The 24,826-nt window shown below is 45.8% G+C and overlaps 1 protein-coding gene across 3 annotated transcripts in view; it reads left to right on the top strand.

Annotated features, from left to right (window-relative positions):
- LOC110519057 (collagen alpha-1(XIX) chain) overlaps nucleotides 1–24,826 on the top strand; it is a 266,495-nt gene that overhangs the window by 154,279 nt on the left and 87,390 nt on the right. For all 3 annotated transcript variants that reach the window (XM_036987654.1, XM_036987651.1, XM_036987663.1), the window contains exons 18-21: nucleotides 2,044–2,088; nucleotides 20,553–20,606; nucleotides 20,719–20,763; nucleotides 21,330–21,362. In XM_036987654.1, the coding sequence (XP_036843549.1) occupies nucleotides 2,044–2,088; nucleotides 20,553–20,606; nucleotides 20,719–20,763; nucleotides 21,330–21,362 (177 nt within the window). The remainder of the gene's footprint in view (nucleotides 1–2,043; nucleotides 2,089–20,552; nucleotides 20,607–20,718; nucleotides 20,764–21,329; nucleotides 21,363–24,826) is intronic.

Here is a 24,826-nt window from a genome sequence, read left to right as displayed (position 1 = left end):
ACCACAGGGGGAACAAAGACTAGTGTACCACACAGGGAGAGAGCAATTAAGCTGTTTTCTTCATGCTCATTTAAGCTAATTAACTACCATGCCCGACAGACAGGCAGGATGTGTCCCAAAAAGCAGCCTTTTCCCTAATTAGTGCTGTACTTTCAACCAGGACCCATTAGTCTCTGGTCAAAAGTAGTGCACTATATAAGGAATAGGGGTCAATTTGGGACTCAGGCAGACAGGAGTAGCTAGCTGGCTAGCCCTCTAGCCTGACTGTTGGCAATGTGTAGTAGACCCAGATAGATATATATATATATAGATATATATATCTATATATATATATATATATAGATATATATATCTCTCTCTCTCTCTCTCTCTCTCTCTCTCTCTCTCTCTCTCTCTCTCTCTCTCTCTCTCTCTCTCTCTCTCTCTCTCTCTCTCTCTCTCTCTCTCTCTCTCTCTCTCTCTCTCTCTCTCTCTCTCTCTCTCTCTCTCTCTCTCTCTCTCTCTCTCTCTCTCTCTCTCTCTCTCTCTCTCTCTCTCTCTCTCTCTCTCTCTCTCTCTCTCTCTCTCTCAAGCTGCTTTATTGGCATGAAAAACATTGTGTCAATATTGCCAAAGCAACAATGTATACCATATACATTGTAACAAAATTATAAATGATAGCAAATAATAATATAAAATGGTAGTAAATAATAATACAAAATTAAATACAAAAATAATAACAATATAATGGTAACAGTCTACAGTAAACATTAATAATTATAGTAATAACAATAATAGTAATAATAAGTAAGTTACTGTTTACTATGCAGATGTTATTATTCAGTGTCCCTCAGGCTATGGCAGGAAAATACATATTTGGCTGCAAGAGGAGCCATTGCTCCTTCGCCCATGAGTATTCTTAGTTTTTCCTCTGGGTTCAATTTGTAAAAATTTGGAATATATGTAGTCATTTCTGTGAATAATGAGTCTCTTTGTGAGGAATATTTATCACAGTAAAGGAGAAAGTGCATCTCTGTCTCTACCTCCCCTGTCATGCAGTGACCACATACACGCTCCTCTTTGGGTAGCCATGTCTTTTTATGTCTGCCGGTTTCTATTGCCAATCGGTGGTCACTCAGCCTGTACTTGGTAAGGATCTGTCTCTGCTTCGTATCTCTGACAGAGTAGAGATAATCAGCCAATTCATATTCTCTGTTTAGGGTCAGATAGCAATTTAGTCGGCTTTGGGATTTTGTTTCGTTTTTCCAGTATTGTAAGTATGATTCCTTTGATTGGTTCATGATTTTGTTTATTGGAATTCTTTCTTTTGAAGCAGTGCTGGTGTCAGCTTGGTTGGTGAGGTCCAACACCAGCTGACTGAGAGGGCTCGTTTCTGGGCTCAGCTCTTGGTCTTGAAGTGCTTTAAATTGCAGACTCGAATTTGGACTTGAATTTAGATGTAGCCAAAATTTTAATGATCTTTTCTGTATTTTCATTATTACTGGAAAACGGCCCAATTCTGCCCTACATGCATTAGTTGGTGTATTTCTCTGGACTTGTAGAATTTTCCGACAGAATTCTGCATGTAGGGTTTCAATTGGATGTTTGTCCCACATTTTAAAATCCAGTTTATTGAGTGGCCCCCAAACCTCACTTCCATAAAGTGCTATTGGTAGGATCTCTCTCTCTCTCTCTCTCTCTCTCTCTCTCTCTCTCTCTCTCTCTCTCTCTCTCTCTCTCTCTCTCTCTCTCTCTCTCTCTCTCTCTCTCTCTCTCTCTCTCTCTCTCTCTCTCTCTCTCTCTCTCTCTCTCTCTCTCTCTCTCTCTCTCTCTCTCTCTCTCTCTCTCTCTCTCTCTCTCTCTCTCTCTCTCTCTCTCTCTCTCTCTCTCTCTCTCTCTCTCTCTCTCTCTCTCTCTCTCTCTCTCTCTCTCTCTCTCTCTCTCTCTCTCTCTATATTTGGTAGTAGCATGTACGTAGACCCAGCTGACACTTGTGTGAACTTGTAGTTCATGTTGTCCATCTGACAACAGTCTCACTTCCTCTCTTCTCTCTGTGTGTTACAGGGTCGCCGAGGGAAGACGGGGGAACCTGGACCCAGAGGCCTGCCTGTAAGTACTGCTGCTGCTGAATTCCTTCCTACCTTCCTTCTGTTTGCCACTGTCACAGACACTTTCAGTTTGAAGTTGTACGGGATACGCATGGTATACATCATCCAATGAAATGCTTACTTGCAGACAGTCCTCCTGTATGGTGTACATACTGCACATGCCTGTCAATCAATGTTTACTCCCACTAAACACACACTGCTGCCTCATGTCAAAAGATCAATCATTCAATCAGGAGCTCTCTTTAACTCTCACCTGCATGTATCTCACAAAGACCCAAATATGTTCAGGTCTCCTTCATCTGTAGGAGAGATCCACAGTAGTCCTAATTGAGACTCATCTGTAGGAGAGATCCACAGTAGTCCTAATTGAGACTAATCTGTAGGAGAGATCCACAGTAGTCCTAATTGAGACTCATCTGTAGGAGAGATGCACAGTAGTCCTAATTGAGACTCATCTCTCAGAGGCATGCCGGACTAACAGGGTATTCAATACTATCGACGCAGCACTATCGCCGGCCTAAGGTATTACTGAACACTGAGAAAATGAGCCTGAACCATCATTGTCCCCTAAGAGTCACCCTAAGAGTCACCTGGCTTAACTGGTGCCTCGAGAGACACTACCGCTCTCATTGTCACTCAATGCCTAGGTTTACCTCCACTGTACTCACATCCTACCATAAACTTGTCTGTACATTCTGCCCTGAATCTATTCCACCACGCCCAGAAATCTGCTCTTTTAATTCTCTGTTCCCAACACACTAGACGACCAGTTCATATAGCCTTTAGCCGTACCCTTATCCTACTCCTCCTCTGTTCCTCTGGTGATGTAGAAGTTAACCCAGACCTTATAGGCCCCAGCACCACACCTATTCCCAGGCCCCAGGCACTCTCATTTGTTGACTTCTGTATCCGTAAAAGCCTCGGTTTCATGCATGTTAACATCGGAAGCCTCCTCCCGAAGTTTGTTTTATTCACTGCTTTAGCACACTCCGTCAACCCTGATGTCCTAGCTGTATCTGAATCCTGGTTTAGGAAGGCCACCAAAAATTCTGAAATTTCCATCCCCAACTACAACATTTTCCGACAAGATAGAACTGCCAAAGGTGACAGAGTTTCAATCTACTGCCTGTCATATTATCCAGGTCTGTGCCCAGACAATTCGAGCTTCTATTTTTTTAAATCCACCTCTCCAGAAATAAGTCTCTCATCGTTACCGCTTGTTATAGACCCCCCTCAGCCCCCAGCTGTGCCCTGGACACCATATGTGAATTGATTGCCCCCCATCTATCTTCAGAGTTCGTACTGTTAGGTGACCTAAACTGGGATATGCTTAACACCTCGGCCGTCCTACAATCTAAGCTAGATGCCCTCAATCTCACACAAATAATCAAGGAACCTACCAGGTACAACCCTAAATCCGTAACCATGGGCACCCTCATAGATATCCTCCTAACCAACTAGACCTCTAAATACAACTCTGCTGTCTTCAACCAGGATCTCAGCGATCACTGCCTCATTGCCTGCATCCGTAATGGGTCCGCGGTGAAACGAACACCCCTCATCACTGTCAAACGCTCCCGAAAACACTTCAGCGAGCAGGCCTTTCTAATCGACCTGGCCCGGGTATCCAGGAAGGATATTGACCTCATCCCGTCAGTAGAAGATGCCTGGTTGCTCTTTAAAAGTGCTTTCCTCACCATCTTAAATAAGCATGCCCCATTCAAAAAATGTAGAACTAAGAACAGATATATCCCTTGCTTCACCCCAAATTTGACTCCCCTTGACCAGCACAAAACATCCTGTGGCGTACTGCATTAGCATCGAATAGCCCCCGCGATATGCAACTTTTCAGGGAAGTTGTGAACCAAAGCCAGTTAGGAAAGCTAAGGCTAGCTGTTTCAAACAGAAATGTTCATCCTGTAGCACTAATTCCAAAAGGTTTAGGGACACTGAAGTCCATGGCGAATAAGAGCACCTCCTCCCAGCTGCCCACTGCACTGAGGATAGGAAACACTGTCACCACCGATAAATAATATTCACCAGATTGTTACTGTATATCATATGATGTGGTAATCTGATATTATATATTCACCAGATTGTTACTGTATATCATATGATGTGGTAATCTGATATTATATATTCACCAGATTGTTACTGTATATCATATGATGTGGTAATCTGATATTATATATTCACCAGATTGTTACAGTATTCCATATGATGTGGTAATCTGATATTATATATTCACCAGATTGTTACTGTATATCATATGATGTGGTAATCTGATATTATATATTCACCAGATTGTTACTGTATATCATATGATGTGGTAATCTGATGTTAAATATTCACCAGATTGCTACTGTATATCATATGATGTGGTAATCTGATGTTAAATATTCACCAGATTGCTACTGTATATCATATGATGTGGTTGGCTGATATTATATATCTATCCAGGTGTTATAAGATCTGGCAAGTGTCTGCAATGTAGTCAGTGGGAACTCAACCATAGTTTTCTCTGCAGGCCTGTTAATCAATCACAGAGACTGAGTGTGTGTGATCACCTAAACACAAAACTACAGGCCTGTTAATCAATCACAGAGACTGGGTGTGTGTGATCACCTAAACACAAAACTACAGGCCTGTTAATCAATCACAGAGACTGGGTGTGTGTGATCACCTAAACACAAAACTACAGGCCTGTTAATCAATCACAGAGACTGGGTGTGTGTGATCACCTAAACACAAAACTCAACATGTATCTATAGAAGGGTTGTGTCCAGTAGGTATAAAACAGAAGAAACCTCTATAAAACAGAGCCTACAGTATCTACATTTGGGATACTAGTACTATCTTGTACTATCTGAACTTTTCCTATAAGAACAGAGCCTTTTGGCGGCCCTAAGCAATATTTGGTTGGGGGCCCCTCTCACCTCCCTGGGCAAAACATTTTAGTGCCCCCCTTCTTGGCAGCGGATGTTGTTGTTGCAGTGTTAAAGTTACCTTTCTGTAATTCGACACATTTTGCCATGACTTACAGTATGCCATGTTAATGATATCTGAGTGAGTGACTAACCAAATAAATAGGGGCCCCCTGGGGGTTAGGGGCCCTGGGCACATGCCATGTTAATGATATCTGAGTGAGTGACTAACCAAATCAATAGGGGCCCCCTGGGGGTTAGGGGCCCTGGGCACATGCCATGTTAATGATATCTGAGTGAGTGACTAACCAAATCAATAGGGGCCCCCTGGGGGTTAGGGGCCCTGGGCACATGCCATGTGTGCCTGGTCGTTCATTTGGTAGCTGTCTAGCAGTGTTGTGGAAGCTACTCTGAAACTATAGTTTACCAAGCTACCAATTACTTCACATTGGAAGAAGCTAAGCTAAACTAAAGCTACCCTTATGAAAAATATAGTTTACTAAACTAAAGCTACCCTTTACTATAAATTGCCAGAACAGATCACTGTGAAGTCAGATGTCAACAGAATGTGTAATTTAGCCTATTAAACACAAAAAGTGAGAATTCGGCAGGTCTGATGACTAGACCAACTTGACTAGCCATCTATAAAATGTTAGCTGATGTGAATGACAGTAACTGACATTAAAAAGTGGAACATTGCTGATGTTCAACCATATTTAGACATTTCACCTCGTTTATTCTACTTTTATTACTCTCGGCAGGAAATTAGTTCCTAAAAAAGACTTTTTACGCAGACTACACAGCGCCTTCGTATAAGAATCACTTGTTTGAATATTTCCTGTTAAAACGTTGTAAAATGTTTTGCAACAGCTGCCCTAATGATTATTTCTAATTTACACTCTACTGCTTCCTGCTGCCTTTTAGTAACCAACTGGACTTTGTTGATATGGAATGATTCTGTTATTTGACCCATTCTACTATGTTCATGCACTGACACTCTGATTAAACTTGTGATAATGAGAATTCAAACCAGATAGACAGAAAGATGGTGCTCATCTTCCGTCACTGTCACCGCCATGCTCAATAGGTTCAATTATCTTTAGCATCACTTCAGCTGCTGACCGTTACGGTTCTCCCACATTTCTTTCTGTACTCTCTGACACCTTAATAACTCATTAGGCCTCACAAATGGCACCCTATTGCCTATTTAGTGCACTACTTTGGACCAGAGCCCATATAATGTGCAATATCAGACGTACCCACATAGTTATAGGACACAACATCGTAGGAAAAAGGGAGGACAAGGAGGAAGAGGAAGAGAAAGAGTGAGTGTGAGTGTGACATTTCTAAATGTCAGTGTCCTGATTGTACCCCTGTCATGTGATGTCCCAGCTAGCCTCAGTGTCCTGAGAGTACCCCTGTCATGTGACGTACCAGCTAGCCTCAGTGTCCTGAGAGTACCCCTGTCATGTGACGTACCAGCTAGCCTCAGTGTCCTGCTAGTACCCCTGTCATGTGATGTACCAGCTAGACTCATTATCCTGATAGTACCCCTGTCATGTGATGTACCAGCTAGCCTCATTGTCCTGATAGTACCCCTGTCATGTGATGTACCAGCTAGCCTCATTGTCCTGATAGTACCCCTGTCATGTGATGTACCAGCTAGTCTGTGTCCTGATAGTACCCCTGTCATGTGATGTACCAGCTAGTCTCAGTGTCCTGATAGTACCCCTGTCATGTGATGTAGTGCACTTTATAGGGGATAGGGTGTCATTTGGGACTACTGTTTCAACATGATTTGTGATTGACTAAGGAGACAGGGAGGACTGGCGTCTCAACCAATAGTGGTGCTGTGCATATTAAATAACGCCCTCACTGACACGCACATGCACACCCTCACGGACACACAAACGCACACAGTCACACAGACATCCTCCCTCCAGCCTCTCTTCCTCTCCCTCCTGCTGCTTGTCTCTCAGTGTGACTCAGTGCTCCTTCTCATCACAGACAGATGGCCATTACCTACAGTGCTTTAGCAAAAGGCCTGCAGTCATTTTCATGGAACCCCCGGGTGTTGAAGCTAACCACGAGGTATGTGAGAGAGTCAGAGAGTGAGAGACGGGGGGGGGTAGAAATCGAGAAAGGAAGAGTCACACCTACCGCCCCGGAAACAAACACACCACCCTCTCTATGGTCCACTTGTTCCGGTGACCGTAACGGGAATGAAACCGTTGTGTACCGGGTCAGTCAGAGGCAGTGGGACAACCTCTTGAACGTAGCGGCTGCGTTGATCATGTTGTATAGGTTGATCATGTTGTAGAGGTCCAGTGGTCTGTGTTGATGTTGATCTCGGCTAGAAGGTTTTTAATGGCACCAGGGATAGTGTTGTGTCTGAAGGCACCAGGGATAGTGTTGTGGCAGTGTGTCTGAAGGCACCAGGGGTATTGTTGTGTCTGAAGGCACCAGGGATAGTGTTGTGCAGGGTGTTTATTTAAGAGGACAGGATGAAGGCACCAGGGATAGTGTTGTGTCTGAAGGCACCAGGGGTAGTGTTGTGTCTGAAGGCACCAGGGGTAGTGTTGTGTCTGAAGGCACCAGGGATAGTGTTGTCTGAAGGCACCAGGGGTAGTGTTGTGTCTGAAGGCACCAGGGGTAGTGTTGTGTCTGAAGGCACCAGGGGTAGTGTTGTGTCTGAAGGCACCAGGGGTAGTGTTGTGTCTGAAGGCACCAGGTGTAGTGTTGTGTCTGAAGGTACCAGGTGTTGTGTTGTGTCTGAAGGCACCAGGGATAGTGTTGTGTCTGAAGGCACCAGGGATAGTGTTGTGTATGAAGGCACCAGGGATAGTGTTGTGTCTGAAGGCACCAGGTGTAGTGTTGTGTCTGAATTCACCAGGTGTAGTGTTGTGTCTGAAGGCACCAGGGATAGTGTTGTACCAGGGATAGTGTTGTATATGAAGGCACCAGGGATAGTGTTGTGTCTGAAGGCACCAGGTGTAGTGTTGTGTCTGAATTCACCAGGTGTAGTGTTGTGTCTGAAGGCACCAGGGATAGTGTTGTGTCTGAAGGCACCAGGGATAGTGTTGCGTATGAAGGCACCAGGTGTAGTGTTGTGTCTGAATTCACCAGGTGTAGTGTTGTGTCTGAAGGCACCAGGGATAGTGTTGTGTCTGAAGGCACCAGGGGTAGTGTTGTGTCTGAAGGCACCAGGGATAGTGTTGTGGCAGTGTGTCTGAAGGCACCAGGGATAGTGTTGTGTCTGAAGGCACCAGGGGTAGTGTTGTGTCTGAAGGCACCAGGGATAGTGTTGTGGCAGTGTGTCTGAAGGCACCAGGGATAGTGTTGTGGCAGTGTGTCTGAAGGCACCAGGGATAGTGTTGTGGCAGTGTGTCTGAAGGCACCAGGGGTAGTGTTGTGTCTGAAGGCACCAGGGATAGTGTTGCGTATGAAGGCACCAGGTGTAGTGTTGTGTCTGAATTCACCAGGTGTAGTGTTGTGTCTGAAGGCACCAGGGATAGTGTTGTGTCTGAAGGCACCAGGGGTAGTGTTGTGTCTGAAGGCACCAGGGATAGTGTTGTGGCAGTGTGTCTGAAGGCACCAGGGATAGTGTTGTGGCAGTGTGTCTGAAGGCACCAGGGATAGTGTTGTGGCAGTGTGTCTGAAGGCACCAGGGGTAGTGTTGTGTCTGAAGGCACCAGGGATAGTGTTGTGGCATAGATTTGACACACATCCAATAGGATAGACACACTGACACACATCCAGTAGGGTTGACTCACATCCAGTAGGGCTGACTCACATCCAGTAGGGCTGACACACATCCAGTAGGATAGACACACATCCAGTAGGGCTGACTCACATCCAGTGGATATACACACATCCAGTAGGGCTGACTCACATCCAGTAGGATATACACATCCAGTAGGATAGACACACATCCAGTAGGATAGACACACATCCAGTAGGGCTGACACATATCCAGTAGGGATGACTCACATCCAGTAGGATAGACACACATCCAGTAGGGCTGACTCACATCCAGTAGGATAGACACACATCCAGTAGGGCTGACTCACATCCAGTAGGGCTGACTCACATCCAGTAGGATAAACACACATCCAGTAGGGCTGACTCACATCCAGTAGGATAGACACATATCCAGTAGGGATGACTCACATCCAGTAGGATAGACACACATCCAGTAGGGCTGACTCACATCCAGTAGGATAGACACACATCCAGTAGGGCTGACTCACATCCAGTAGGGCTGACACACATCCAGTAGGATAAACACACATCCAGTAGGGCTGACTCACATCCAGTAGGATAGACACACATCCAGTAGGGCTGACACATATCCAGTAGGGATGACTCACATCCAGTAGGATAGACACACATCCAGTAGGGCTGACTCACATCCAGTAGGATAGACACACATCCAGTAGGGCTGACTCACATCCAGTAGGCTTGACACAAATCTAATAGGTTTGACACACATCCAGTAGGATAGACACACATCCAGTAGGTTTGACACACATCCAGTAGGATTTTCTAGCACGGTGGCTAGAAAAACTCCCTAGAAAGGCCAAAACCTAGGAAGAAACCTAGAGAGGAACCAGGCTATGTGGGGTGGCCAGTCTTCTTCTGGCTGTGCCGGGTGGAGATTATAACAGAACATGGCCAAGATGTTCAAATGTTCATAAATGACCAGCATGGTCCAATAATAATGAGGCAGAACAGTTGAAACTGGAGCAGCAGCACGGCCAGGTGGACTGGGGACAGCAAGGAGTCATCATGTCAGGTAGTCCTGAGGCCTGGTCCTAGGGCTCAGGTCCTCCGAGAGAGAGAAAGAAAGAGAGAAAGAGCTAATTAGAGAGAGCACACTTAAATTCACACAGGACACCGAATAGGACAGGAGAAGTACTCCAGATATAACAAACTGACCCTAGCCCCCCGACACATAAACTACTGCAGCATAAATACTGGAGGCTGAGACAGGAGGGGTCAGGAGACACTGTGACCCATCCGAGGACACCCTCGGACAGGGCCAAACAGGAAGGATATAACCCCACCCACTTTGCCAAAGCACAGCCCCCACACCACTAGAGGGATATCTTCAACCACCAACTTACCATCCTGAGACAAGGCTGAGTATAGCCCACAAAGATCTCCGTCACGGCACAACCCAAGGGGGGCGCCAACCCAGACAGGAAGTTCACATCAGTGACTCAACCCACTCAGGTGACGCACCCCTCCCAGGGACGGTATGAGAGAGCCCCAATAAGCCAGTGACTCAGCCCCTGTAATAGGGTTAGAGGCAGAGAATCCCAGTGGAAAGAGGGGAACCGGCCAGGCAGAGACAGCAAGGGCGGTTCGTTGCTCCAGAGCCTTTCCGTTCACCTTCCCACTCCTGGGCCAGACTACACTCAATCATATGACCCACTGAAGAGATGAGTCTTCAGTAAAGACTTAAAGGTTGAGACCGAGTTTGCGTCTCTGACATGGGTAGGCAGACCGTTCCATAAAAATGGAGCTCTATAGGAGAAAGCCCTGCCTCCAGCTGTTTGCTTAGAAATTCTAGGGACAACAAGGAGGCCTGCGTCTTGTGACCGTAGCGTATGTGTAGGTATGTACGGCAGGACCAAATCAGAGAGATAGGCAGGAGCAAGCCCATGTAATGCTTTGTAGGTTAGCAGTAAAACCTTGAAATCAGCCCTTGCTTTGACATGAAGCCAGTGTAGGGAGGCTAGCACTGGAGTAATATGATCCATTTTTTTGGTTCTAGTCAGGATTCTAGCAGCCGTATTTAGCACTAACTGAAGTTTATTTAGTGCTTTATCCGGGTAGCCGGAAAGTAGAGCAAAGTATAGTCCTATCTGATAATAAGGTAGAAGGTAATAGCCCTGTCCTATAATAAGGTAGTAGGTAATATTCCTATCTGATAATAAGGTAGAAGGTAATAGTCCTATCCTATAATAAGGTAGAAGGTAATAGCCCTGTCCTATAATAAGGTAGTAGGTAATAGTCCTATCTGATAATAAGGTAGCTTCACGGTGAACAACACTCAACACCACTCACTGACTCACTCAATCCCTCCCTCCTTTCACTACTAGAGCTCTAGACAGAAATATGAGAGTTCTGCTTCTCTAAATTGTAGCTTGCCTAACATATGTCTCTCTGTGATTGGAGTCCCCTCTCCCTCTCCCTTAGAGAAGTCTGTAGCGTGCTCAGTTTGTGTGTGTGGCGGCATGCTCAATGGGTGTGTGTGTTTGTTTGTGTGTGTGGGTTGCACAGCGTGAGGGGATTGGCAGAGTACTCCATGAATCACATCTCCATAACAGCATCTCTCCCACTGACAGACAGACCCAAACAGGGGCAGACTGAGCACTGCAGAGGCTAAAGGCAAAGGGAGAAGAGATGCAAGGATGGAGAGAGAGAGAGTGGGAGGTGGAGAGAAAGAAAGAGGAGGAGAGAGACAGGGTGGGAGGTAGAGGAAGAAAGAGAGGAGAAGAGAGAGAGAGGGTGGGAGGTGGAGAGAAAGAGAGGAGAGAAACAAGGAGAGAGAGAGGGGGTGGGAGGTGGAGAGGAAGAAAGAGGAGAGAGATGAGGAGAGAGAGAGGGGGTGGGAGGTGGAGAGGAAGAAAGAGAGGAGAGAGACAAGGAGAGAGAGAAAGAGATAGAGAGGGGGGTGGGTGGGTGGGAGGTGGAGAGAAAGAGAGGAGGAGAGAGACAAGGAGAGAGAGGGTGGGAGGTAGAGAGGAAGAAAGAGAGGAGAGAGAGAGAGGGTGGGAGGTAGAGAGGAAGAAAGAGAGGAGAAGAGAGAGAGCTAAGAGAGAGAGCTACCTCCCAGGGTGGGAGGTAGAGAGGAAGAAAGAGAGGAGAAGAGAGAGAGAGGGTGGGAGGTGGAGAGAAAGAAAGGAGGAGAGAGACAAGGAGAGAGAGAGGGTGGGAGGTAGAGAGGAAGAAAGAGAGGAGAAGAGAGAGAGAGGGTGGGAGGTGGAGAGAAAGAAAGAGAGGAGGAGAGAAACAAGGAGAGAGGGGGGGGGTGGGAGGTGGAGAGAAAGAAAGAGAGGAGGAGAGAGACAAGGAGAGAGAGAGGGGGTGGGAGGTGGAGAGGAAGAAAGAGGAGGAGAGAGACAAGGAGAGAGAGAGGGGGTGGGAGGTGGAGAGGAAGAAAGAGAGGAGAGAGACAAGGAGAGAGAGAGAGAGAGGGGGGTGGGTGGGTGGAGAGAAAGAAAGAGAGGAGGAGAGAGAGATATATATAGAGAGAGAGGGTCGGTGGGGAGGTGGGGAGAAAGAAGAAGAGGGGGTAAGAGACAAGGAGAGAGAGAGTGAGAGGTGGAGAGAAAGAGAGGAGGAGAGAGACAAGGAGAGAGAGAGGGTAGGAGGTGGAGAGAAAGAAAGAGAGGAGGAGAGAAACAAGGAGAGAGAGGGGGGGTGGGAGGTGGAGAGAAAGAAAGAGAGGAGGAGAGAGACAAGGAGAGAGAGAGGGGGTGGGAGGTGGAGAGGAAGAAAGAGAGGAGAGAGAGAGAGAGAGGGTGGGAGGGAGGTGGGGAGAAAGAAGAAGAGGGGGTAAGAGACAAGGAGAGAGAGAGGGTGAGAGGTGGAGAGAAAGAGAGAGACAAGGAGAGAGAGAGGGAGGTGGAGAGAAAGAGAGGAGGAGAGAGAGATGGAGAGAGAGATAGAGATAAAGAGAGGGAGTGAGGGAGAAGGAGAGAGAGGGAGATATATTGACTTGCTGTTTAATGATTAGCTCAGTCAACATGTGGCCCCTCAAAGCAACACCTAGACAGTAGTCTCCAGTTGTGCTGGTCCCCTCCCTGCCTTGTGCACCACTGGGCTCCACGTTACTGTTCATTTAGCACCATGTGAAGAGACGTGAAACACAGGTATCCTGGGACAAGGCCTTACGGATGCTGTGGCAGTAAGACAACACCTTCATATTGCCATGTAACCTTGATTTAAACACCTTATTCTCATTGAGATCAAATCTATTTTACAAGAGAGGCCTGAATCGATAAACTATATGGTGAGGTTATATGTTTATTTTATTTTGCATTAATAACATTCATACAGTATAAACTATTCACAAGTCAATTAATGTTCACAATCAATTTATCCACAGAGGCTTCTCCCCTGTAATATATGAATAGGCCAGTCCATCTGTTCATGTATGGCAATCGTCTGCTTGTTTTGTTATGAATAGCTCATAACCCTCCCAACCAATCAGTGACTAGATCACATTAAAAGATAGGAACATCATAATGACTGTTGTTAAAAGCACCATTTGGGAAAGAGACAGAGAGAGACAGAGTGTTACGCACACCTCTATGAAGAGGGAACGCAACACCCTGCTACAACTAAACTCTGCGTGAAGTGAAAAAGGTATGGACTGTAGGTGCGAGTAAGGATGACAACAGGCAGAATGTGGTACCGTTTACAAGGACTTTATTCCTTTACACGGTAATATGGGGAAAAGGGGCTGGACGGAACCAAAGCAAAGAAAGTAAATCTCAAAGCCCCTCCCTCTCCTATCTTACCTGCCTACCCACTACTTACCTATTTTAGCACCACCTGGTGCCCTAACCAAAATACAGGGAGTGGTCCGCCCAGGTCTTACCTAGTGTGCTTAGACAATTAATATACTACGGGTATATGTATGCCCGTGGGCCTCTTGCCTAAGCACTCCCAAGGTGCCTTCCCCTTCCCCCCTGGGAACAAATGAAACAGAATATTACACAATTTTACAAACAAACTAAGAAACAGAGGACGTCAAATAGGCTCTACCTGAGCAACAAACTCAGAGAACATACCCACTCTCAGCAATGTACTCCCAGCAAAATCAACCTCTAGCAAAAACTCTATCACAAACAATCACTCTGCAATGACCTCAGCAAAGTCGCTCTCAACAATCCCTACCTCCAAAATCTCTCTAGCAAAATCTCTCAGCAATCCCTACCTCCAAAATCTCTCTCCTGAACAGAACACTGGCTTTTATGTAGCTTCAGAATGAATGTGTCATTGGAGACAGCTGTGTCTTGACGAGGGGGCGGGGTCAGCTCTCCAATTAGCCCTGGAGTCGACCAATCAGCTGCTTGAGGGATTTCAGGAAGCCATTTCCTGAAGTAAACACATGCACAAACACAAACTACAACACATAAACTGGGGAACGTAACACGCCCACCACAAAAATTGCAAACCTAGTTTTGCAATAACCTAAGCCATCGCTTCCCCAGTTAGTAAACCCGTGATAGAGCGTCAGCAACCACATTCATTGAGCCCTTCACATAAGCTACCTGGGTGTAGGAGATAAGATATGCTCCTTCAAAACTTTAAGCGGACCCCGTGGGGTGTGTCCAAACACAAGGTCAGCAGGGCTGAACCCTAAGGACTCTTGTATCGTTTCCCTTATAGCAAATAGGACAAAGGGCAACCCCTCATCCCAATCAGTACTGGTATCCATACAATACTTGCGTAGCATTGCCTTCAGCGTCTGATGCCAGCGTTCTAGAGCCCCTTGACTCTCTGGATGATACGGACTAGAGACCTGATGGGAAATACACAATGTCTTTAACACATTTGAAAACAGTTTAGACATGAAGTTGGATCCCTGATCAGTTTGGATTACTTTAGGGAGTCCAAACGTAAAGAAGAACTTCACTAGTGCCTTCACCACAGTCTTAGCCGTTATAGTACGGAGAGGAATAGCCTCTGGGTATCGAGTAGCACTGCACATTATTGTTAGTAGGAACTGGTTACCTGACCTTGTTTTCGGCAATGGACCTACACAATCAATTATCACTTTTTCAAACGGTTCCCCCACCACAGGAATCGGGCAGAGTGGCGCTCGTGGAACTGTTTGATTCACTTTCCCAGTGAGTTGACATATGTGACATGTTTTACAAAATTGGACCACGTCAGACTTCAAACCTGGCCAGAAGAAATGACGAAGGACCCGGTTATAAGTCTTTGTGATCCCCAAGTGTCCAGACCACGCCTGGTCATGGGCGAGTGACATCACCTGCTGTCGAAACGGTGTAGGAACAACCACTTGACACACTTCACTCCAGTCATTAATGGTGTCATGAGATGCCCATTTACGCAGCAAAACTCCTGCTTCCATAAAGTAGGCGGTCTCTCTAGTTTTAGCTTCCTCAATGGAAATTATCGAAGCAAAACACTTGCGAAGACTGGTGTCTTCTTTTTGACATTCAATCACCTTCTCAGGGGTGACAGACAAAAGAATGTCATGTAATTGGGGCACAATTTCGTTTCCCCCTGCCTTAGTTTTTACGGGTGTAAAAACTGTCGGCATTGCAGAAGGCATACTCGGTGCATTGTCTTCTACTTCAACATTCTCAAAAATAGAACTAGCCAAATCCACCACATCTCCTAGCTTGCGAGATTGTGCCCTCGTTAACACACAAGCAGGAAAAACATGTGGAAATGCTTGAACCAATTTCTCATCTGTAGTTCTGATTTCTGGATTGTCTACTACCTCTAACACAGGAATGACATTACCACCAGCAATATCATTCCCTAGTAGCAATGTGACTCCTTTTACTGGCAGTGTAGATACTACACCAACACGGAAACGTCCTGATACCAAGTCTGACACTAAGTGGACCCAGTGTAATGGTACAGGTATGGTTTTTGTCTCTATCCCCCTGTAATATGACATGTGAGCCACAATATGTTTCAGGAGACCAGGGTAAAGCATCAGTAATGATTACTGACTGCGCCGCCCCGGTGTCTCGTAGGATTTGGATAGGCTTTTGATCAGCTTGTTCTCCTGTTAAGGAAACATAACCGGTAGAGATAAACGGAGCATAGACAGGATCCGGTTTCTCAAATGCTGAATCAACAACTCGATCCAATGGACGAGCCAAAGACTTGACTAAACCCAAACTTTTCATTTTTGGGGACGGTGACTGGGACTGTTTCGGTTTATTTTTCAAAACTGGGCAGTCCGCAATCACGTGACCCTTTTGGTGACAGTAAAAACATTCACGGATTTCATGAAAAGGCTTAGGGTTGTCAGAGGAAAAGCGACCTGAACGAGGAACTGATGACGTAATCGTCCAGCCTTCAAAACGAGGTGCACCAAAGACAGTCTTGTGTGTCAAAGCGTACTCATCTGCCAACACTGCTGCTTGGGCCAATGTCACCACTTTCTGTTCATTTAAATGAACTACAATTCTATCTGGGAGGTTGCTTTTAAAGTCCTCCAACAGCATCAACTCCTTAATATCAGCAAAGGTGTTAGCTTTGCTGGCTGAACACCAGCGACTAAATAGAGACTCTTTGTCCCTAGCAAATTCAACAAATGTACGGTGAGAGGGTTTCTTGTGGTTCCTGAAGCGCTGTCTATAAGCTTCAGGCACCAACTCATAAGCCCGCAACATGGTAGTTTTAACTGTATTGTAGTGTAAACTGTCTTCCAGGGAGAGAGCAGCTACTACTTCCTGGGCTTTCCCAGACAATTTACATTGTAACAGGAGTGGCCAAACCTCGAGTGGCCAATGCAGCGCAGCGGCTACACGCTCAAACGCAGAGAAATAAGAATCGACTTCCGACTCTCGGAATGGAGGGACTAAAGCTATGTTTTTACTCACATCGAAGTGGGTGTGATGAGCAGCTTGTAGAGTCGCACTGGAGCGAGCGTCTAGCTCCAGTTGTCGGATCCTCACCTCCTTGTCAGCTTCTATTTTCCTAATTTCAAGTTCAAATTGCATCTGTCTCTCTTTATCTTTTTGCTCCATTTCTAACCGAGCCAGCCTCACCTTCAGCCTAGCAGTTCCATCTGAACGACCCGAAGCAGAAGATAAAGGATCGAATCGGGGCAATGTAAAAGGGGTACGAGGAACCCCTTCCTCCACCTTGGCATCGGAAGGTCTACCCGTCTCCTCTCCTTGCAATGAGAGAATGCGTTCTCACTAAACCCTCCCTGACTAGCACCAAAAGCTCAGCCTTTAGGGCTTTCTCAGGGACAACAAATCCATAATGGTCAGCTATAGCTATAAGGTCTACTTTACGAAACCTACCCAAACAATCAAGAGGGCGCTTCAAAAAACTTGGAGATGGCTGAGGCAGCCATCTTATACAATGCAGTCTACTGAACACACTAACTAAACAAGTCATCCAAACTCACAACCTACCATCACACCTCAATCACTAACCACAGAGAGCTCAGAGCAGCAGGGTCCGGTGGGTTTAATGGAAAGATCCCGGATGAGCCCCCATTATGTTACGCACGCCTCTATGAAGAGGGAACGCAACACCCTGCTACAACTAAACTCTGTGAAGTGAAAAAGGTATGGACTGTAGGTGCGAGTAAGGATGACAACAGGCAGAATGTGGTACCGTTTACAAGGACTTTATTCCTTTACACAGTAATATGGGGAAAAGGGGCTGGACGGAACCAAAGCAAAGAAAGTAAATCTCAAAGCCCCTCCCTCTCCTACCTTACCTGCCTACCCACTGCTTACCTATTTTAGCACCACCTGGTGCCCTAACCAAAATACAGGGAGTGGTCCGCCCAGGTCTTACCTAGTGTGCTTAGACAATTAATATACTACGGGTATATGTATGCCCGCGGGCCTCTTGCCTAAGCACTCCCAAGGTGCCTTCCCCTTCCCCCCTGGGAACAAATGAAACAGAATATTACACAATTTTACAAACAAACTAAGAAACAGAGGACGTCAAATAGGCTCTACCTGAGCAACAAACTCAGAGAACATACCCACTCTCAGCAATGTACTCCCAGCAAAATCAACCTCTAGCAAAAACTCTATCACAAACAATCACTCTGCAATGACCTCAGCAAAGTCTCTCTCAACAATCCCTACCTCCAAAATCTCTCTCGCAAAATCTCTCAGCAATCCCTACCTCCAAAATCTCTCTCTCCTGAACAGAACACTGGCTTTTATGTAGCTTCAGAATGAATGTGTAATTGGAGACAGCTGTGTCTTGACGAGGGGGCGGGGTCAGCTCTCCAATTAGCCCTGGAGTCGACCAATCAGCTGCTTGAGGGATTTCAGGAAGCCATTTCCTGAAATAAACACATGCACAAACACAAACTACAACACATAAACTGGGGAACGTAACACAGAGACAGAGCGAGCGAGACAGAGACAGAGCGAGAGGAGAGAGACAGAGCGAGAGGAGAGAGACAGAGCGAGAGAGACAGACACGGAGCGAGAGAGACAGACACGGAGCGAGAGAGACAGACACAGAGCGAGAGAGACACACAGAGACAGACACACAGACACACAGAGAGACAGACACACAGACACAGAGAGACACAGAGAGACAGACACACAGACACAGAGAGACAGAGACAAAGACACACAGAGACAGAGACACAGAGAGACAGACACACAGACACAGAGAGACAGACACAGAGACAGACACACAGACACAGACAGACACAGAGAGACAGACACAGAGACAGACACACAGACAGACACAGAGAGACAGACACAGAGACAGACACACAGACAGACACAGAGAGACACAGAGAGACAGGCACAGAGACAGACACCACTTTGTCTTGTCCCTGCTGGAAGCTCTGGTATGGATTCTCTTCGTCTATTTAATGGATGTGGGAAGGAAGAGGAAGAAGGAAGGAAGAGGGTTTTTATAATCTATAACATGTCCCCTAAGACACACACACACACACACACACACACGCAGGGAGGCTAACCATCAAAAGGTTCAAAGTTGCCCTGATTGGTCCAGAAGACTCTATGCTGGGGGAGGAAAGAGGAATGCAGACAACAGGTGAAGTGATGTTGAAAGTGGAAAGAGAGTCTATGAATCCGTAGACAGTTACATTTCACACAGCCCCAGTCCAAATGTAGCTGCTCGTTTTACGTCTGTTTGGGGACAGAGAATATCTGTATCCCAAATGGCACCCTATCCCCTATATAGTGCACTTATTTTGACCCGGGCTCATAGGAAATAGGGTGCCATTTGGGATGCACTCCGTTCTATGTGTGTGGCTGTTTCTGTGTGGCAGGCTGTTATCTCTCTCAACAAGGTGTGGGTTTGGTGGAGCTACCCCAGGCTGTCTTGAGAAGAAGCCCATATATTTTGTTGTAGCAGATGAGCTAATTAAACAATGTTCCTATTCAAATATATAGAATAAAACAATAATGAACCATTCTTCAAGTTTTAGGACAAGTTGCAGGGGGTTGATGGAGCTCAGCCAACAGAGAGTAGCAGTAGTCTAGATGGGTGATGTCTGAATTAGGACAGGTTGCAGGGGTTTGATGGAGCTCAGCCAACAGAGAGTAGCAGTAGTCTAGATGGGTGATGCCTGAATTAGGACAAGTTGCAGGGGTTTGATGGAGCTCAGCCAACAGAGAGTAGCAGTAGTCTAGATGGGCGATGCCTGAATTAGGACAAGTGCCTGAATTAGGACAAGTGCCTGAATTAGGACAAGTGCCTGAATTATGACAAGTGCCTGAATTAGGACAAGTGCCTGAATTAGGACAAGTGCCTGAATTAGGACAAGTGCCTGAATTAGGACAAGTGCCTGAATTAGGACAAGTAGCTGAATTAGGACAAGTGGCTGAATGAGGACCTGCGCCACTTCCTGTGTGAGGTCATACTCTATGGATGTTGTAGAGCAGGAACCTGCAGGAGTCACTGTGTTGATGTTTTCAGAGAAGGACAGGGTGTTGTCCAGGGTCACGCCAAGGTTCTTTGCCCATCTGGGAGGCGGACACAGTGGCGTTGAGCACTTTAACTTCCCTTCTGCTGATGTCCTGTCCTCACTGCTCCAAGGTCCCTATTTTACAGATATAAAGGACCTCTAAAGAGAGCAGACGCCCACCCATCATTTCTGTGCCTTGTGAATAAGCCTGAGTCCACTCACACTCACTGGGTGGTATTGGCAGACTGTACAGTCCTATTCCACACAGAGAGAGAAAAGACTGCTGTGTAAAAGACGACAGCTGAAGACTTGATCTGTTGTCATCAAGTGCCATCTATTGGTGGAGAGGAGAATGATTCGATCAGGACCTGTTTGGTTCAGTGTGGAAAACTGCTGCAGTGCAACAGGGCTTTATAGTCCATTCTCTCAGTAGACCCATAGACGCAGCATCTACAATGATACAGACAACATGATGTGTTGCTGGTTATAAGCATGTGCTGTACGATCCTTAGGACATTTAAAGGGGTCATGTTCACACTCACACGCAGACACACATACACAGTCACACACACACAAACACTCACACGCAGACACACATACACAGTCACACACACAACACTCACGTCTCTTCTCTCTGCTGTCAATCATGTTGTACTTGTCTTGTATGTTCACATACATCCTCTATCTCTCTCCTCTATTTCTCTCACTCTCTCTCTCTTCTCTCTCCTCTATCTCTCTCATCCCCTCTCCCTCTCCCTCTCCCTCTCCCTCGCTCTCTTTCTATCTCTCTCTTTCTCCTCTCTCTCTCCCACTCTCTCTCTCACTCTCTCTCTTTCTCTCTATCTCTCTCTCTTCTCTATCTCTCTCTCTCTCTCTGTTCTCGTCCAGGGGGTGAAGGGTGACTCTGGAATCCCAGGAGACAAAGGAGATCAAGGTGATCCGGTATGTAACGCACACACAGCACACACCCTTCCAACACATTATTGTTGTGACATTTAAAGTGGCTGTCATTAACCATGAACAATAACCTTTGACCTTTGGTCTTCTCCCTCAGGGTCAGCCAGGTGGAGACGGGGCCTCTGGGATGAAAGGACAGAAGGTGAGTCACATGGTGTGTGTGTGTGTGTGTGTGTGTGTGTGTGTGTGTGAGAGAGAGTGTGTGTGTGTGAGCTCCAGTCTGATTACCCCTGATCTATTTATCTTTCCTGCATTCATTTATGTCTAAATCTGGCTGCAAATTAACTCTCTTATAATGATATTTCATCATTGTTAATTGTCACACACACACACACACACACACACACACACACAACCATGTGACTCACCTTCTGTTCTTTCATCTCAGAGGCGTCCTTGTTTAACCCACTACAGTATATCAGTGTACCAACCCCACTAACCCAATCTACTGAAACCGGTTGTCATTAAGGATATGTAAATAGCGTTTCAATGAATGCTACTGTTGGTTATGACTGAATCAATGAGAGAGGAGGTAGGAGCAGATGTTACAGCAGCTTCGGTGGTGGGGGAGATTTGACATCCTCTGTAAACCAGGGCTTCTGGATTCTCCCTAAAGAATATATCAATATCATCCTGAGGTTTTTAACCATGTCTGTACAGTATGACATCATGTGGTTTCTCTATGCTCTCTGTGTCTTCTCTTATCAGGGGGAAGAAGGCCTGAGAGGACCACCAGGACCGGTGAGGAGTACATTGTTGTGGCGTTAATGTTTCCTGTGACTGTTTATAACTGAGACGTAAAGTCATATTTTCTAAGAGACTGTTTTACAGTTCTGTACTGTAGTTTATTTTGGAGTTATTGGAGAGAGGAGTAACTGAGGGGCGTAAACAAGACTAGCCTGGACTCTACAGTCGAGGTTGGTCCAGTTCATTATCCCTGCTCCACATTCACAATGTTTGGGCTACATGTTTTTCAGATCTGAGAGTACCTGCAATCCATGCTCTGACTCCTCTGATCTCTCAAAGCCAATCCTGAATCTACACGTACATGACCTGACTATGTAATTGTAATGGGCCATACCTTTACTGGTGCATGTCAACACGGCATAGAAAAAGGCTAGTATGTGACCCCAATGGACAGGTAGACCATCCAGACAGGTAATAGTAGTGAGAACAGACAGACTCTTCCCAGACTCCTCTGAGATCGGTCCTTCTTCATAATTCAACTCCTGGTTTCTTGTTTATCCGCGGATCCAAGTGGCACCGAGCCAACGTCACGTCACCGCACGCTGAACAAATATTCCCTCTGCACTAAGGAACTCCTTCTCTTACTACTACTTTATATCACTCTGTCTGCCTCCCAAATGGCACCCCATTCCCTACGTAGTGACTACTTTTGTAACATGCATGCTACGACTACTGATGTCTTTCACTGAGTGTGTCCCAAATGGTTCCCTATGGACCCCGGTCTAAAGAGGTGCACTAAATAGGCAATAGGGTGCCATTTAATATGAATCCCTTATCTCAACTGGAGTCAGGTCCACTTGTTCTTAAACGTTTCATTTACAATTGAACAGTGGCAGGTAATGAGTCCCCCTTAATGGCTGTAAAGCCTTTTCTTGCCTTGCAATTAGTTGTGTAAGAAGTTCTATCAGAACCACTTAATCGGACTCAATTAACTGGACTGGATTACATTTTGAAATTGATTTTTAAGATTGAAGCGATAAGGGAGCAAAATGATTTAAAATGATGTTGCTATTTTAGGCCTACAGTTTTCTGAGGTTTGGTTGGAACACCCAAAGTCCAGTAGGTTGTTATGTGCTGATGTCTCTGGCTGGGGCAGCCTTCTACTTATAATTATCAAATACATTCAGTCAATCAATTAATCATGTGGCTTCCAAACGGTTTCTAAATGCCAAATCAACTATGCCAATTGTCGAATGCCAAATCCCCCCCTAGCCACCACTCCTGACAGACACACTAGATCTGAGAGGATTGGACAAGTAGCTATACTCTTTATTGTAATGGCTTAATTAATAGCTTCATTTCTGATTGGCTAGGTGGGAGATGTCACCACATTGCTTCCATCCATCTATCCAATCCCCTCTGGTCTACATTAGTGGCTATGGAGTACGTTCATTTACAATTCAGACAGTCAGAAAAGTCATTTAGCAATTCATAAATGGGTCTGTTTGATTATTTAGCTCAAATCTCACTTAAATAGGGGGCTCCCGGGTGGCACAGCGGTCTAAGGCACTGCATCTCAGTGTGCGAGGGGTCACCAAAGTCCCTGGTTCGATTCCAGGCTGTATCACAACCGGCCGTGATTGAGAGTCCCATAGGGCGGTGCACAGTTGGCCCAGCGTTTGGTCTTAGCTGACTTAGTTAAGTGGAGGTTGTATAAAACAAATACTACTAAATGAGCCTTTATCTGTCCACTTCCTACTAACAGATGAATCCCTAATGGCACCAGGTCAATGGTAGTGCACTATATAGGGAATAGGGTACCATAGGGCTCTGGTCAATGGTAGTGCACTATATAGGGAATAGGGTACCATAGGGCTCTGGTCAATGGTAATGCACTACATAGGGAATAGGGTGCCATAGGGCTCTGGTCAATGGTAATGCACTATATAGGGAATAGGGTACCATAGGGCTCTGGTCAATGGTAATGCACTACATAGGGAATAGGGTACCATAGGGCTCTGGTCAATGGTAATGCACTATATAGGGAATAGGGTGCCATAGGGCTCTGGTCAATGGTAATGCACTACATAGGGAATAGGGTACCATAGGGCTCTGGTCAATAGTAGTGTGCTATATAGGGAATAGGGTACCATAGGGCTCTGGTCAATGGTAATGCACTATATAGGGAATAGGGTGCCATTTGAGACACAGTGGGATCATTTCTGCAGTAAAGCGTTTAATTCCATGACTCTGCAGAAACCAGGGTTCAGACCATTCATTAGTGCAGAGGAGGAACCACCAGGCGGGGTTATAGGCATGCGTGACCCCCCATGACCCACAGACAGCCCACACGTGGCCCTTGACCAGACTCTGACTGAAGGCTACAGATATAAGAGACAAGATTAGAACAAATTGTGATATCAGACTGATATTTGGAACTTGAAGCACTAAAAGGCTGATTTCCACACTGAACTTGTTATACAACATCACAGGAAAGATCAGGACATCGTTTTACTGCATGGCCCTCCATGACCCACACGTAGCCCTTGACCAGACAGACACAGAATAATAGGCTAAGCTATGAACAAGAGCAGAAGGCTAAAAGATTAGAACAAATTGACAAACTTGTAAATAGATATTTATGGCAGTCTGAGATGTTGAAATGAAAGCCAAAACAAAATTTATTACCACTAAAATAACCCGGCTCGACCAGACAGACACAGAAGAACAGGAAGACAAGGAACAGGGTTGGAATAAATTGACATACTTGTTCAATAGAATTATCTATATTTTTTGCTAGCTTTTGGAGGCAGACTAACACCGTACCCAAACCGCCATCGTGCACAAATTGATTTTGTCCCCCCCACATCAAACGCTATCACAACACGCAGGTTGAAATATCAAAACAAACTCTGAACCAGTTATATTAATTTGGGGACAGGTCAAAAAGCATTAAACATTTATAACAACGTTGAGTTGTTATTTTACCTGAAATGCACAAGGTCCTATTGTGGTACAAAATCATTGGAAAGCTCAGGACATCATTTTACAGCTTGAAAAGTCGACTTTCCGTTACTGTGGGAATGCGTCCCAGATGGCAACCTATTCCCTATATAGTGCACTACTTTTGACCAGAGCCCAATGGGCACTATAAAGGGAAGAGGAAGCCATTTGGGATACACCGTGACCTTTAACAATCCATACCCTCGCTGGAGGACTGCTCCACAGGGGGGCTTTGTCTCCCCACAACAATGATTGGTCGATTCCGGGACTGACTCTCAAAATACATCCCAAATGGCAACCTATTCCCTACATAGTGCACTACTTTTGACCAGAGCCCTATGGTACTATTTACCCCCACTTTAATAGAGAATAGGTGCCATTTGGGATGTACAGGCAGAGGTGCTAGTCTAGTGGAAGAGGGTCTAGTGACAGACAGGCACTCGTCTTCAGTTTCACCGAAAACACCCCTCCCCTCCTTTTCTCTCTTAAAAGGCTTCTTTAGTTTGACTTTGACA

The sequence above is a fragment of the Oncorhynchus mykiss genome, chromosome 1 (genome assembly GCF_013265735.2).
Source record: "Oncorhynchus mykiss isolate Arlee chromosome 1, USDA_OmykA_1.1, whole genome shotgun sequence".
NCBI classification, from domain to species: Eukaryota; Metazoa; Chordata; class Actinopteri; order Salmoniformes; family Salmonidae; genus Oncorhynchus; species Oncorhynchus mykiss.
Note: the sequence above shows the minus strand (reverse complement) of the source record. Positions and strands in the feature narration are given on the sequence as shown.